The 15,709-nt window shown below is 39.9% G+C and overlaps 1 protein-coding gene across 3 annotated transcripts in view; it reads right to left on the bottom strand.

Moving 5' to 3' along the window:
• arhgap21b (Rho GTPase activating protein 21b) overlaps positions 1-15,709 on the bottom strand; it is a 40,720-nt gene that overhangs the window by 20,648 nt on the left and 4,363 nt on the right. For all 3 annotated transcript variants that reach the window (XM_034104065.2, XM_034104066.2, XM_034104067.2), the window contains exons 3-7: positions 10,248-10,427; positions 10,068-10,089; positions 2,149-2,241; positions 1,111-1,189; positions 973-1,027 (exon numbers count right to left, since the gene is read on the bottom strand). In XM_034104065.2, coding sequence (XP_033959956.1) covers positions 973-1,027; positions 1,111-1,189; positions 2,149-2,241; positions 10,068-10,089; positions 10,248-10,427 — 429 coding nt within the window. The remainder of the gene's footprint in view (positions 1-972; positions 1,028-1,110; positions 1,190-2,148; positions 2,242-10,067; positions 10,090-10,247; positions 10,428-15,709) is intronic.

Below are 15,709 nucleotides of genomic sequence, written 5' to 3'. Positions count from 1 at the left end.
GATTGTAAAATGTCAATGAAGATGTCAGACTTAGTATATTTGTTAATAATTACATACAATACATGGAATGTGTGTGTGTGTGTGTGTTCCAAGTGAATCTGCGGCCCCTTGGTGACCAGTACATACATTATGTGGCCCCCACCACCATCCAAGTTGCCCATCCCATGTCTACATCAATCAGACTCACATCACCCAAAATAACACTTATGTATAAGTCAATGACCAAAGAAATCTGACAAATGTTCTTGCTACCACTGAGGCTGTCACATGTAGCCCAATATGTGTGACGCTGGTCCATTTCATCTGAGTGTGTTGAATACTCACGAATGCAGACAGAGAAATAAGCTCAACAACTTTGTTTACAACTCAGCTGTTTCATGTTTGTCTTTTCTATTTGAAGACGATTGATTTTTAGCTAAATACATTTTTACCTTTGTGTCTTTTGCAGAAGTCAAATTAGGCCATTTCAGTGGGACATTCAGGAGGAGTTTCACAGACAGGCTGCTCTGGCCTGATTAGGAGGCCTAGATAGAAAACTTATGGGATATGCAAGCTGTCATGCATTTCATGACTCTTGTCCCAAAGCGAACTCCTTAAACTAGAGCAGCTATGTGCGATGGTAAATGGTGAATGGACTGTATTTATATAGCGCTTTATCCAGTCTTTACGAGCCCTCAAAGTGCTTTATATTCTACAAGTCATCATTCACCCATTCACACCTCATTCATACAGAGCAGTGCCGTTTGCTCAAGTAAGCTAACATCCACAATAACTCACACACCGTTGACCAAGCCATCGGGAGCAACATGGGGTTAAGCATTTTTTCCAAGGAGACATCTACCACACGACCTCACAGCCACCGTTGCCCACAGAAATGATTGTGGGACTGGACAAACAGTGAGTAATTTCTGTTAAAAACCACCCATATTCATTTTTTGTATCCCACTTTGAAAATATGTTTGAGAAACTTACCAGTTGAAGTATATCCTCATCTTTTGGCATCACACAAAGTTCAAGAAAGTCACCACTGTTGGGGAACACAAAGAGATTTAGAACAGAAAATGCACAGAGTGAGCAGAATCATTCATACTCATTTATTTGAAAACTCACCTGTCTTGGATCAAGGATATAACCTCACAATAGGCCTTCCCAATGATGCTTGCTCCATTCACCTTCACTAATCGATCACCTAATAGATGTTTTTAAAAAAAATGAAAAACAGCGGTAAGGCTATTAGTAACAGAGAGGTGTAGTGTAGATTGAGAGCTGTCACCTGACGTTGACGTCTACAGTTACCATGTGGAAGATTCCCTGTGTCCACTTAAAGGGGACCTATCATGCAAAATGCACTTTTGTATGTATTTTATACATGAATGTGTCCCCGGTGTTACAGGGAACTCACCAAGTGTCAGAAAACATAACCCTCTCTCTTTTCCTCCATACCAAAATCTCTAAAAACGAGGCTGCAACGGATCTGATACAGACTGATCCAGATTTGAAATTGTTCTGACGTCAGAAACGGGGAGCTCCGCCTATATGGGCAACTCTCCACCTATCAGGGGAATGAGAGGTTGCGTGGGATGGTAACAGCATGGTAACATGACGCTCGTGCCTCGCCCCCCTCCTTTGCAGGGGGGCGTGGTCAGCTGCAGCTCATTTGCCACAGAATCAGCCCTTGCAAAACAGGGCTGGAATAGAGCAAATAGAGCTAAATGAGGCATGGCTAAAATGCATGATCTGTTTGGTATTTAAAAAAAAAAAATTCACAGACATGTTTTATATAGGTATGGCCCTACAATATATTATTCAAATATAGCATGATAGGTCCACTTTAAAAACATAAATGATTGGGGTATTTACCTAATTGAGAAGCACAAAAAAAGCACTTTCCTACAACTCCATGGCCTGTATTGCTTTACAGTGGAGCACTGTAAGGCAACTACTACAAACTGCACTCCTTGCATTTGTTTGTTCCTTTTTCTTACTACGCTCTAAACGTCAGTTCTGGAAATAGGGGAAGTTATTCCTGCTCTCAATGACATCAGTTACAGGATTGCGCTAGGCTTCTTGTAATGACATGACTTTGGAGCACCTGGAATCACATGTTAGAAGGTTTTGTTTAATGAAGGTTTGATAATTAAAACATACCTGTGCAAAGCCCAGCTCCATGAGCAGGACCACCTTCTTTGACTTGCTTCACGAAAATGGTGTCCATTGGTTCTAACCTATTCCGTTGTCTCCCTGATGACAAAAACAAGGTTATGATACATCACATAACGAGAATATAGTGCAAACACATACAATCATACAATTAGAAAAGTAAACAAAATGTCAACAAGAGGAAGATTTCCCATGCAAAGAGCAGCGCATTGTTATATTTAAGATGTAGTTACAAATCTATAACATTAAAACAATGAAGAAAGGAAATCGCCAAATACCAATATCATATTTTGGTAAAAGAAGCACTGTACTGAACTTGAAACGTGAAAAACAACAAAAAATAGACCTACACATGTGAACCTGACTGAGGAGTAACAGTACAAGTAGGTTACACGACATGTAGGTGAGAAGAGAAAATGATTGTGTATGAGCATGAGAGCGAAACTGGGAGGTTTGTCACAAGATCTGGAGGCATGTGAATCTACATGATGACAGCAGAACAGAATGTGTTTGGGCCAAGTTTCTATAAAGGCATGATCATGAATTAGATCACAGAAAAATAAATCTCCAAAGTGGAGAAATGGTGTGGTTTCAAGGAGGTGGATGAAAGCAGCAAGGAAACCCGTTTGCTCATGCTGCTCCTGTCTCCTAGCAGCTGCATGGCTGCTGGGAAGAAAACCAAGGAAAGAAAAGAAAGGGGGGGGTGAGAGAAAGAGAGACTGGGAGAAGGTAGAGTGACAGTGTGCTCAGCTGCACAACTCCCACTCGTTCCTTATAAACTGAGAAATAGCTCTGGGCACAGTCAAAGCGCTAAAATCCTTCAACAGTAGTTAACATTCTGGTGAGTCAGCGCAATGTGGCTCACAAACTAAAGGGGAAGGCCAGCATGAAAACAGGCGTGATGGTTTATAAAAATCAATTAAAAAGTTGTTAAAACATCCTGGTGAGATCATTCATATTGAGAGTTGAGAGTGAACCATTTTAAGTGTAAAATCCTGGATGTATGAGGAACATGATTTGTGTCCAAGCCATGTAAAAGCTTAAAGGTGGGGTAGGTAAGTTTCAGAAACCGGCTCAAGATACACTTTTTGTTATATTCCATGGAATGCTCTTAACATCCCGATAGCAATGAATATCTTAAGTGCTTTGACAAAAAATCCATAAAAAATGTTCATCTGTAGAAGCCGTAATACTGTAAAAAGTACAACGAATCCGTTTAAGCGGGCCGGCTAAACGGATTGGATGGCCTACCTGCCCGTCAGCCTTCCATCGGGGCACAAACTTATCTCGTGCCCTCATTGGTCATGTGCGCGTTCGTGTGTGTTGGAGGAGGGGCTCTATAAGGAAGTGGCAGATTTTCTCCGGTTGTGTATTTTCAAATTCTAGTGATCTCGAGCCGGTTTCTCAAACTTACCTACCCCACCTTTAACGGGGAGAGAAGCAAGCCGTTTACTTGACATTACTCAGTGATGAATCAATCAATAATAATCAGCAGTAAACTGTAAACCAGGGGTCGGCAACAGGCGGACCGCGGTCCGGATCCGGACCCAGACGCCGACCTATACGGACCCGGAGCTATAATCAATACATTAATAGGGGATTTTTCGGCGCCTCCCGCTTTTTTAACGCTGATTTGGGTGACTTGTGTAATTCGTGGAGAACCGAAGAGTTTTCGTTTTGGGGGTGGGGGGGGGGGGGAGTCTGTCCGTCAGTCTGACTGACGGACAACTTCTCACTTCAAAAAAGAAGAAGAAATCTAGACCGCAAAAATAATTAAACAAGCGAGTACCTGTTTTTCCTGGCCAAGGACAGGTTCCTTGAACACAATACGAGCGTAACGTGTCTTCACGTGGTATATGTCTCGTCTGAAAGGAGTGCTGACAGAGAGCACCGGAACGCCGCTCCAGCAGGGGCGGTTCTAGGGGGGGCCAGTGCCCCCCTAACACTGACCTCTGACCCCCCTGTGGCCCCCCTAACAATGACATTTTTTTTAAATGTATATTTTCTGGTACCGCAGGATTTTGTTGCTGTAATGTGAGATTGTGCAGACACCCTTATGTAAAGTAGAGATGTAACTGTTCATTGCCTTTATTTTTATATAAATATGGTGTTAGTGCAAACATTGCACTATAACTTAAGCTGAAGCTAACAGTAATAACTATAAGATGTATCTGAAATAAATAAGTGTACTGAAACAAATACCAATAACTGTATTGCATTGTTTTCTTATGCGCAATTACTTCATACTGTCTAGTTCTTTTTCGTCCTGCATTTATTGTGCCCCCCTCAGAAAATAACTGGCCCCCCCAGTCAAATTGGTCTAGAACCGCCACTGCGCTCCAGCCCTTAAAATATTGCAATACCCATAAGGAGCCGTACACATGCCGCAGTGTTTGCGTGGCTGTGTCTTTAGTTGTAAGCACAGTGGCGATCTGTTGTTATTAGCATCTGGTTAGCTAGCTATGCTAACGAATTTAAAGAGCTTTTCTACAACCAGGTGGAAGAGAGCTCTCTCCTGAGAGGCTCAAATAACCTCAGCTCGGTGAGGTATAAGGCACACCTTGATATGATCAATATAGTTATTAATGAGACTAAATTAAAAACAGGTATAAAATACTATATGACAGTAACAAAAAAGTTGTTAAAAATAACAAGAATAGAGTTTAAAATGGGAGTGATTTGGAAAATATCCAAAAAGAAAAATATGCTTACAGTTCTGTTTCATATGGGTGTTGAGAGATGTATCCATAGATCTCTTAATGTTGCTCTCAAAGTGTACCAGATAGATGCTTTTAACTTCAATATTTAAAAAAAAAAAAATCTTCCCGGGGGAGCATGCCCTCGGACCCCCCTAGAGGAGGTTATGTCCCCCCCCCACTTAAATCATGTTCACATGGATAGGATACTAAATACATTTGCACACATCTTGTGTCCATATCTTTCTGTTTTGGTGGTCATGCCACACCGTGCACATGCATGCATACGTGAGTCATGGTGAGATATCTGGATTAAGAGGTTGCTTTTTCTTTGCACAGCATGAAAGAAAGGCCAAATTAATGGGCTGTGATTTTAGTTTTTTTTAAGCAGAGGTTGAGTTCAATAATTTGTACGACCCTCGGAGGATGTTATAAAAATTGAAAGGAAAAAGGTTCCCCACCCCTGCTGTAAATAATAATAAAAACCCTTGATTTTTAACTTAACATCTCTGTCTCCTATTGATCTGAGTATATTATAAAGAATAGCCAGTTAATTGAAGCATTATAGCACAGGCCTTTGTCAGATGGTTTATTACGCTGTTTTTTTTCTGCTTCGAATAGTTCTCTCTTTTTTCACCATACCTGTGTTTGCATCACTGTAACCAATGAGCACCTGCATGTGTATGAGAATGGCCCTGACACCATGTCAGCCCAGATTTACAAACTCCTGGCAGGACAAGCTCGAGCTCAATTCTTACACTGAATTTAAAAAAAGTGAGTGAGGGACTGCAATATAAGAGGGAAAGAAAGAGAAACTTTAAAACTGTTACATTGTTATGATGTGTAAAGACTGATATTGTTCTATAAATCGTCTGAAACTGTTAAGTCATGATGTGAAACGGTTAACAAAGAAAAAGGGACTCTCAAGCTGCTGCTACACTTTATTTTATTTATCTAAAATTAAGCACTTTTAAGATGCACATATTTTCAAAAGCTATTTTATTTATTTTCTCTATTTTATTTGTAAATGCAGCCCGAGAGGAACATTACACATATCCACATTATTTACTGTATATCTGTATAGTTCAATGTTAATTGACAATAAATAGTTGTTTTTGAATTGTACTTTCTTTATTTGTTTGGCAGTCAGTTGTTGATTACATGCAGACGTTGATAAAGCTACAGGTCACTTCAATATATATCACACTAATTCATGAAGCAAGTTAGACATTTTGATGTTCCGGACCTTTGCATGGAGAGATTTTCTCTAACTGGACCTCGTTGATTTTAGTTGAAGACCCCTGCTGTAAACCTTAAAAAACCACACACACACACACACACACACACACACACACACACACACACACACACACACACACACACACACACACACACACACACACACACACACACACACACACACACACACACACACACACACACACACACACACACACACACACACACACACACACACACACACACACACACACACACACACACACACACACACACACACACACACACACACACACACGGCCCCCCTATTCTTTTACTTTCCACACACAAGATTACTCATGCAGAAACCCATCCTGGGGACTCACATTATGTCATTATTATAGTCCCATACAGCTACAGCAGCAAGACATGCTCCCTCTGGTGGTTTACTATAGAAGTGCATCAATGTCTACACAATGGAGCTCTTTATAAAGTATTGCATGAGCCACAGTTAATATTCACATACACAACTCACTGCTTTTGCTACCTTGAAGAACATGAGATAATATAAGGAGCCCCAAGTACATGTGCTCATATATTGATTTATTCTTCAACTTTCAATTAATACATGCTAAGTATACAATGGACCGTCTTTTTTTTAAAAAGTACTCTATAATCAAAATAAAAGGACGTATTGATTAACAAGGCTGCTCTGGGCAATGCATATATTGTTATTATTTATATTTTGAAGCACTACCCATCCCAAAATACCAAACATAAACTTACCACCTAACTAGTGCTGTTGGCTCCTAACCCAGTACCTACAATTAACTAGAACTGTGTTACTCTAGTTCAAATGCATGAAAACATTGCCAGGTTTTACTTTTACTATTTTAGTCAGTTGGCTTGGTTAAAAACATAATTTACTTAAGTGTCAGGAGATTGCGAATTGACTATTAAAAAAAAAAAAAATACAGCAGAAAGTTTGCAGAGTAAAGGTTTAACTTAAAATAGCAAGCACACAACAAAGGTATCCATCAAAAGGTATTGCCGCTTCAAAACTGAACATTGTTTGTGTAGTACAATGAGCACTTGCAGCTAAAGGCAGGTTAAATTACAGCCGTGATTGAGGTGAAAGAGTGAAGCATTGACAAGAGAACATTAGATCACAAGTGCACCCAAACTTGACCCCAGAGTTGTGACAGAGGAGCTTTGTCTTGAGAAGCAGGAGCCTCTAATACAATAAGAGACTTGATGGTGCTGAAGACCAGTGTGTGGAGCGAAAACAGGGCCACTCTCATAAATCTGACCCAATGTTTTATTCATAAATCAATGTTTTGGCACCTATTGCTTCAGAATAAGAAAACACTTCAGCTGAATGATCAGTTGGGTCAAAATGGCGATCAACACAATGATGGCATTTCTCTTTTCAGCAAAGCAATGGTCAAAGTCAAGTCTACATTTTGCCCCAATGGTTTAGACTGTTAGACATTAACAACCACAAACAAAGTGGTTTGGGGCATTATTGTTGATTCAACAAATACCTATGAGTTCTTGTTTTTGACACCCTGCTGTAAATTAAAAAAAAACTCCCAAGTGTCACCTGGAAGTAGTTTAATGGTGTTTCTATTGACCCTGCACCAATACTGACCCATCATATAAAAACATACAGGATCAAAAGAAAGTCCACATTGATATACTAGCTAAACGTCCCGTGGTCTTTGTTAAAGCACTCTCTTGAGCTCCAATTCCATTATCTTACCAAAACCTTTCTGTGCTTTCATGCAACAGTTCGCACAACGCCTTTATAAGAAACAGGTAGGTAAGGAAATTAGCACAATAAGTAACAAAAATAAATCTGTAAATACACGAATATTTACGTCTCTATTTCTGCCCATTGGTATTCTATGGTTTTGTGACCAAGCAAGCCAAGTCTGGAATGAAATCGTCCCAGGTTTTCTTCTTTTTCCAATTCTGGCTTTTCGCCTGACACCCCCTTTGTTCAGCATTATGCAACTCCCAGGACTATTTAATATTCTCTGGCTTAATAGGTCGGATCTCAAAGCTCAAGACTAAAAGGTTCTTTTTCAGCTTTTTAGTTTTTGTGTAAGATAAAATCTTGACTTGCTTTAATGAATCTGGCTTTCCTGTATGGTTGCATGAAGTTTACATTTGGACAATGAGCATCCACGTGTGTTGTTTCCAGAATATCCCTTTTGTTGAAAAAAAGAAGAAGCACAAAGTGGGTCACAAAAACAGTTCACATTTGGAACACCACAATACCATTTAACCGTGTGGATATGGGCAGCTTTAAGTGCTATTTCAAGCTGTCTCCATCGAGATAAAAAGCTATCGTGTCGTGGGCCTTGCTGGATATCTGGATATAAACTTTGATTTGATATCCGGGTTCATTTCCACAATTCACTGTGTACATACATCATATACAGTCCATTCAGGGTTTTAATTGAATGAAAGCTATAATTATCATTAGCACAGGACTGTAAACAGACATGGGTTGGCTATCATGTGCAGATGACCATGTGCACTCTGCTTTCTAATGGGCGGGGTCTCCATGTCCTACAACACATTATCTGTTCCAGCATACAGTTATCAACACACATCTACAGCTGGGTGATACCGTGTTAAAACATGTTTGAGTTCAAAAGACTACTGTACGATCAGGTGACAAATATCTGAGCTTTACTCACTACAGGGTGTGAGTTATCAATTATGAATGCCTCTACCTTTTAGGTCAGCAAATAACATTAGTGATGCTTTTACTTAATACATTTTGTGGGAACATTTCTCAAAACTAAAAAGGACAGTAGAGACACAGGTTTTGCCATGTGTAATGAAAACAAAGGGGTTATTTGTCAATACAATACTTCCTCAACATGTTCAAGATGAATCACAGTGGTGCTCTTCTATACATTTCCTCCTCCTCCTAAGATTATAAATGTGTAATAGAATTACTGAAGTCCAAGTGGACACATTCCAGTGATAGCAATCTCCTCAAGGTCAACCAAAAGCAACAGACTAAGCCGAGCTAAGTCCACAAACAAGTCACTGGGGTGGGACACAAAGTAACAGTTAACTCAATCAAAGACAATACCTACACAAACTAATCTAAAGGTTTGCTAATCTAAAATCGTCCTATTTGTGGAAGCCCGAGTAAAATACATCTTTTCCTTCTTTCATGCAAAACTGTACACACACTTTTCAAGTTTAAAATCGCCTTTTTGGTCATCAGAAAGGGTTTAAAATTCAATTCTATAATTGTGATCAAATTAAAAAGGGTCAAATTGTGATGTTATTTGATATGACACTGATCAAAATTTGACACCACGGATATACAAATCTAAAATGTCCTTTTCATATTGTCTCTGGATGCCAAGGCGAAACTAATTAGATCTGTCTTTTCCTGAAGCAAAAGATTTGTGATTAATTCTCTTTAAATAAAATAAGAATCACGTAAAATTCTGCATATTTTATTAAAAGAAATATCTGACCTTTGTGTTTTCGTAAAAATATTAAATATTTAAATATATGTTGCACACAGGATGTAAAGTACGTAATTGTTTATATAAGCTAAGCAACATGAACCTATGTCAGGGTGTTGGTGTGAGACTTGTACTTTATGAGGAGAGAAAATAGAGCTTTATTAGAATAACAAGGGAAATAGGATCGAACACCAACATGGAGGCCATCTCTTTCTGAAAGCCTTTTTATGGGGGAGAAAAGCAGCAAGAACAACAAGGTGAAACAATACGAAGAGGTGGGTCAGTGCAGGACAGAAGCAGGTGGTGCTGACCAAACCATTCATGCCTTCACAAAGGTCAGTGACACACAGAGCTACATTGTTCTAATCGCACAAGGAAGCAAAATGAGCCAAAGAGTAGATGGATTAAGGGTCATTAGAAGTTAGGGGCACTGCTCTGACTCAGCAGAGCTGGAGGGAATGCATGAAGTGAAACAGCCAAGTGTTCTGCTTACCTCTGCGGCCATGATCTTCCTCCTGTAAAAACACAGAAATACTCAGGTGACTTTGTTGTTCACGGTCAGAGAATTCAAGTTCCAGGCTTTCTGTTGACTCAGTGTAATCTTATGTGATAAGCAAACAATACTCAGGTGAACGAAACTTAGGAAAGATAACAAACAAATACTGAAATGTACCGGGAAATGCACGGTGGACTCCGGTGGGTACACGATGAAGTGACGCAGGGTGAAGCCGAATCCATGGGAGGTGCGCCGCAGACACACGGTCTTAGGTCTCGGCCATGAGAACGCCTCCTCGTCTGTCGAGTATTGCGCTGCAGGGGAATCAGCCGAGTTCCTCCAATCTGGAGATTCATTCTACAAATAGAAAAAGATGGAGGACAGCGTTTAAATGTAGTCCTACTTTCAATGTCACACTGATAAGGGGATCTATGAGAATTGTTTTGAAAAAGTGAAATTATGAAAGTGTACATAATGCAATACGTATGTGCTAAAATCCAAAATAATTCCTTTAAGTACAAATACACACAAGTCATTCCCCATATACACATATCAACAAATAACGATGTTATTATTTGTGTACATTTATACAGAGTTTTATTCATCAAAGGTGGACATGGTTTAGAAATGGATTTTGAAAACGGTATAGGCTGCCCAGTGTTTACAACAGTCTCCCATTTTCACAGCTGGAGTGTAGAGCATTTCAGGCTTCAGGGCTTTGGACACCCACCCCTGTGTTTACTGGCTATTTTTAGCCGCACGCCTTTGTGAAATCGTGTGTGCAGCAACACCCCCCCCCCACTCAGGTCCCCCCATATCATATTCCCTGTTCCAGTACAACTTTCATGAACACCTATGCTCTAACACTCTTGTATTTCCACACTAGAAGAGGATTTTCCCCTCACCCTGTCTCAAACAAACCCTCCCCCCCATGAAGCATAGACTTTCCCCCCACAATGAGAGGAATTTGATGAGCTTGCATTTACGATATCTCCGCCTGGCCAGAAATGTTGAGTGAAATGTCAGAAAATCTGAGTAAATCACCAGCATGTTAACATAGCCAAAAGGATTTACAAGACTACTGTCTAATGGTGATTGATGCACAACTAAATCACAAAATATACTTATCTGACCCGTTTGTAAAATGTTATTAATGTATAAATCTGAAAAGCTCTCCCACTTGATTCAGCTGTTGTAGTAAATGACCAGACCACATTTAAACAAAATAATCATAAGCGACAGTTTGTTCAAACCAACATACAACCACAATTGCCCCCATCCAATTACTCTGAGAAATGTCACCGGATAACCATCCAGCCTCACACTCAATGGGTCATTAGAAATAAAGTGTGTGCCTGGAGCTGTGAACCGAGTTAAAGCATGTTTTAATGTACTCGCTTCACTGTGTTTTACTGCTTCTCAGCCACCACAGTTTGTTCTGCTTTTGAACCATATGCTTCTGAAAGAGGCAGGGGCATAAACTGTTTGGATCAAAGTGCATTTTAAGTAGCACCCGGGGCTGTTCAACACATAAAAGAGTTCAAACATGCAAAGTGTATAGAGTCATAGTACTACAGTGGTTGGCTGGAACATAGAGCTGCAGGTGCAGTTGACATCCATGTATTTTAATGAGAGTAGCAAAACAGGTTTTACTGTGCATAACCAAGATCTGGCTGTTCTTTGATACGAGCACTTTCTTTTTGAAGTGTGTGTCTGTACGAGTCCTGGGTGCCTTCACGCCACTAGAAAACATTTCAATCAATACCCGGAGATGTACTTGTGCTGATATGACAATAGATCAACTGAATGTTTGAAATGCCTGCATTGTTCCCCTCTGGTCTCCGGGGCAGGCCAATCCCAGTTGACTGGATCTGATTTAGCAGCCTGAGCACAGGGCGATCTCCAACTCTCTGATCTTTAATGTGGAGGACAGAAGGGGTGTGGGCCTCCTGACAGGCACATGCCAAGCATTGTTATCATTGCCACTTGCATAGTTAATACTGTTGTGACATTCCAGGTCAATACATTCCAGACCCACATTTCCTTCATGGTTTCCCCTTTTCTCTAACAAAAAAAACCTATATTATAAAAGGGATGAAGAACAAAGTCAGACTCTGGTATAAACCTGATGGACAAGATTCAAAATGCTTTGAAATAACCGTGACAAGAGGTCAAAAGAAAATCAACATACAAAGGGAGAAAATTATGAGATTACTTTTTAAAAAGGGCTTACAAAGAAGGAGCACGTGAAAGAGAAAAACCCACATCAAAACACACGCCGATTCCCTCCTGCCCACAAGTGAATGCCTTTCACCCATTTATGAATCACCAGAATGCCAGACTTATATTTGCACTGGGCGAGGCAGCTGGGAAAAGGTTTTCAGTAGGCATTTGTTCTCCTGCTGGATATCTATTGGATCCAAGCAGTGACCGCGTCTCAGAGTGGGAACACGTATTTCCACGCCCAGATTCCAGTGAGTCCCAAAACAGCAGAACCAACTATGTATTAATCCTTCAAACAAGTGCCTGTGTATAAAAACTGATATATAGGGGCTTATTCTTGTGTGCCATAAATCTGTGTTGTTTTCCAACAGTTGCCTAATTGCATCGCTAACTCCAGTTTGAGTGACATCTACTAAAGAAAATAAACATATTGCCGAGGTATTTAAAGGATTTACTGAGGCAAGTGAAAGTGAATCTATTTATAGCAACTTCTTGAGTTTGAATGAATGTGATTGTAGCGGAGAGCTGCAGACAGCAGCTGGGAAGTAAAAAGACTGACAGTCTTTTTCTGGGATCTGTTCAGCCTCATCCGGTTCAAACAACATCCCCAAATAATGAATAAATACCAAAACAACACTATCCAAGGGGGGGGTTTCTAACACTGGGGCTGTAGCCATTGTTTGAGTCTGTATTTGCAAAGATCAACAGATCAGGTGTTGCCAGGACAACTGGCATTTACATTTAAAAAGCAATGCTACATGGTATCAAATGGATATATCCACCACATGTTTTTACAATGTACCAAACTGGCCATATGGTCAAATATAAAATGGTGTTCAAATGATTTTTTCTAATTAAGTCAGGTGGTTTTGAGTAAAGAGTAAAGATGGGCAAAATAGCTTCAGTTCCCTGTCTGGAAGGCCTGTTTATCTGCAGGGTAAAGAGGTGAAAATGTTCTTCAACTGATCAATTGATATTCATTATTTGGTGGACAACATTTTTTTTTTTCCAGCCCTCTCCAGAGAATTTTATTTATTAGCGTTCATGCAGTACTCCTGTCTATTTCTCCAAACTGGGTGGATGCCGACAGCCATCTACTGTAGATAATACACTATGGATAAGTACCTCAAACAACCCCACTTCAAAAACACACAAATGACCCCTTTACATGCCAGAAAAACCAATACTAACCACCAACATCAGACATCTTAGGGGGGGAACTGTCCATGCACAGCTGTTTACACACCACAAATGTTGTTATCTAGAGGCTAGTTACACACTGTATAAGAACAGGAAATTCTACCTTGTTCATTTTAACAAATACCATGAAACCACACACTGCACGGCCTGTGTGTTTAAAAGCCTCTGCTGACATCACCAAATGACACATTACAAGCACCACATGACATCAGCTGCTCTAAAAAAAATCCGACAAGTACACAGTCTTATAATGTAAAGAAACCGAGTTCTCTGTGGGCTGCCAAATTCTACACCACATCCCGTCTAAACCAAGCACTTAACTGTGAAAAGCCTGAGCTAATGATACAGGGACACTGGGGAGACCTGGGTGTTCCAGTCCTGTAGCGCAAGACAAGGTTAGGGGCATCATTACTCAGTCGATGTGGGCCGTGGTGTGTGTCTTCTTCAAGCCACACTTCTAGTTGTAACATACAAACGGGAGGAAAAAAAAGTCCTTTGGCTGTTGTTCATGCAGGACTTTTGTTTTGAAGTTTGGCCTCTTTTCATTACATTATTCCGAGGATCATCGTCTAAAGAACGAGATTTTTAAAATTGCCTGGTGGTTCTGTAACATTAACACAACAACTGATATCTACATTCATAATGTGGGTTTCAAAGAGCTGCATTATATATCATTTTATGTATTGTCACAGCATGATAAATAATAATGAAATGACATTAAGAGTTATTGAGTCACTAAAAGGGGATCAGTAGAAGACCGCATTTTAAAATTGTAATTTACTCTCAGTTTTTTGTATGGGTGTCTTTTGAGTTCAAAATTGATATTCAATGTGTGCAATAAAAGAATGTTGGAAACAAGTAGCTTTAATTTGATTTGAATAGAATAAGCAATTTGTTGCATTCAAGCAGTACATCAAAAGAAGCAGAAAGACATAGCAATGGTAGTGTCAAAGGGACTGCAAGCAGTGTTCCAGTCTTTATGACCCCTCAAAGTGATTTTACATATAAAAGTCAGCATTCACCCATTCACACACATTCATGGCAGTCTTACAAGAGGCCACCTGCTGTGGGAAACTGCCTGTTGTCCCTTGCTGTAGGGAGCGACTTGGGTGTAAGTATCTAATCCAATGTACAGAACATTTATATCTAGTTAAACACTGTAACAATTTAGATTTTTGCTCTTTATGTGGTCTTTTATAGTGCCGCCAAGCTGCCCATCTACCATCTGCATGAGACTGCAGAGTAAAGAAGTAAAACAGTGAATTGTCTACAGCGAAATGTAGCCATGAGACTTGACTGCTTATACAGCCCACTCTCATCTGTGAGAGGAAATTACAGATGCTTTTGGTTTCCTTAGGAGAAAGATTTAAAACAAAAAACAGCTGTTTGCTTATATCTCGCACATTTTAGCTTTGTTAAATGTGTACAATGAATGTACTTACTGACTTGTAAATAGGTTCGTATTAAGCTTGTATAACATTTGAGCTTTAACCAAAGATATTGGTAGCATTGTGTTGCCAACACCAAACATCTCTAACCCGTCATATTGCTTAAAAGGATTTAGCAGGATTGAGTAAAAGGATGAAAGTAAAACCGCAGTCAGCTCTCTAAAAGAATCCCCTTCAGTTAATGATTCAAGCTACAAAGGGAGATATTTAAACAATTGACAGAAAACGTCACAGGCCGTTCCATTTAAGATGACATGGATGTTTTTACAGCACAGAAACTATGGGAGGAGGAACAACTGAATCACATAGAAGACCATCTCTTATGTTTCCCCCTGAGCCATCACAGACACAACCATAAGCCAACAGGAAGTAACAGACTTCTTCTATCCAATTGAAGGTACATGTTTCCTTCCGATATCCATCAGTTAGCCATATGATGCCTTCACAGAGGGTTCTGTAAAAGGCAGACGGACTAAATAAGATAAAGCTGAGCCTTAATGAGGCCAAGATTGCGGGGACAAGCGGGGTCTGTTTGTCGATAGCCCCTTAAAGTGCTAAATATAGATCATGTTTCATCATCCAGAACAGTAGTTAATTACACTCTCCTTTCTGTCATTCTACTGGAGCATAACCAACTAAGGGGCAGGTTTTATGAATCATGAAAGGCCTAAAGTCTACTCATCATATAGGAGGACACATTAATGAATCCATAGTGTGATACAATCCTTGTTGTATAGAGATATTTATACCAGTGTGTTCTGCAAACTC

Source organism: Pseudochaenichthys georgianus, chromosome 17, assembly GCF_902827115.2.
Source record: "Pseudochaenichthys georgianus chromosome 17, fPseGeo1.2, whole genome shotgun sequence".
NCBI classification, from domain to species: domain Eukaryota; kingdom Metazoa; phylum Chordata; class Actinopteri; order Perciformes; family Channichthyidae; genus Pseudochaenichthys; species Pseudochaenichthys georgianus.
The sequence above is the reverse complement of the archived record's forward strand: the minus strand, read 5'-3'. Positions and strand labels throughout refer to the sequence as shown.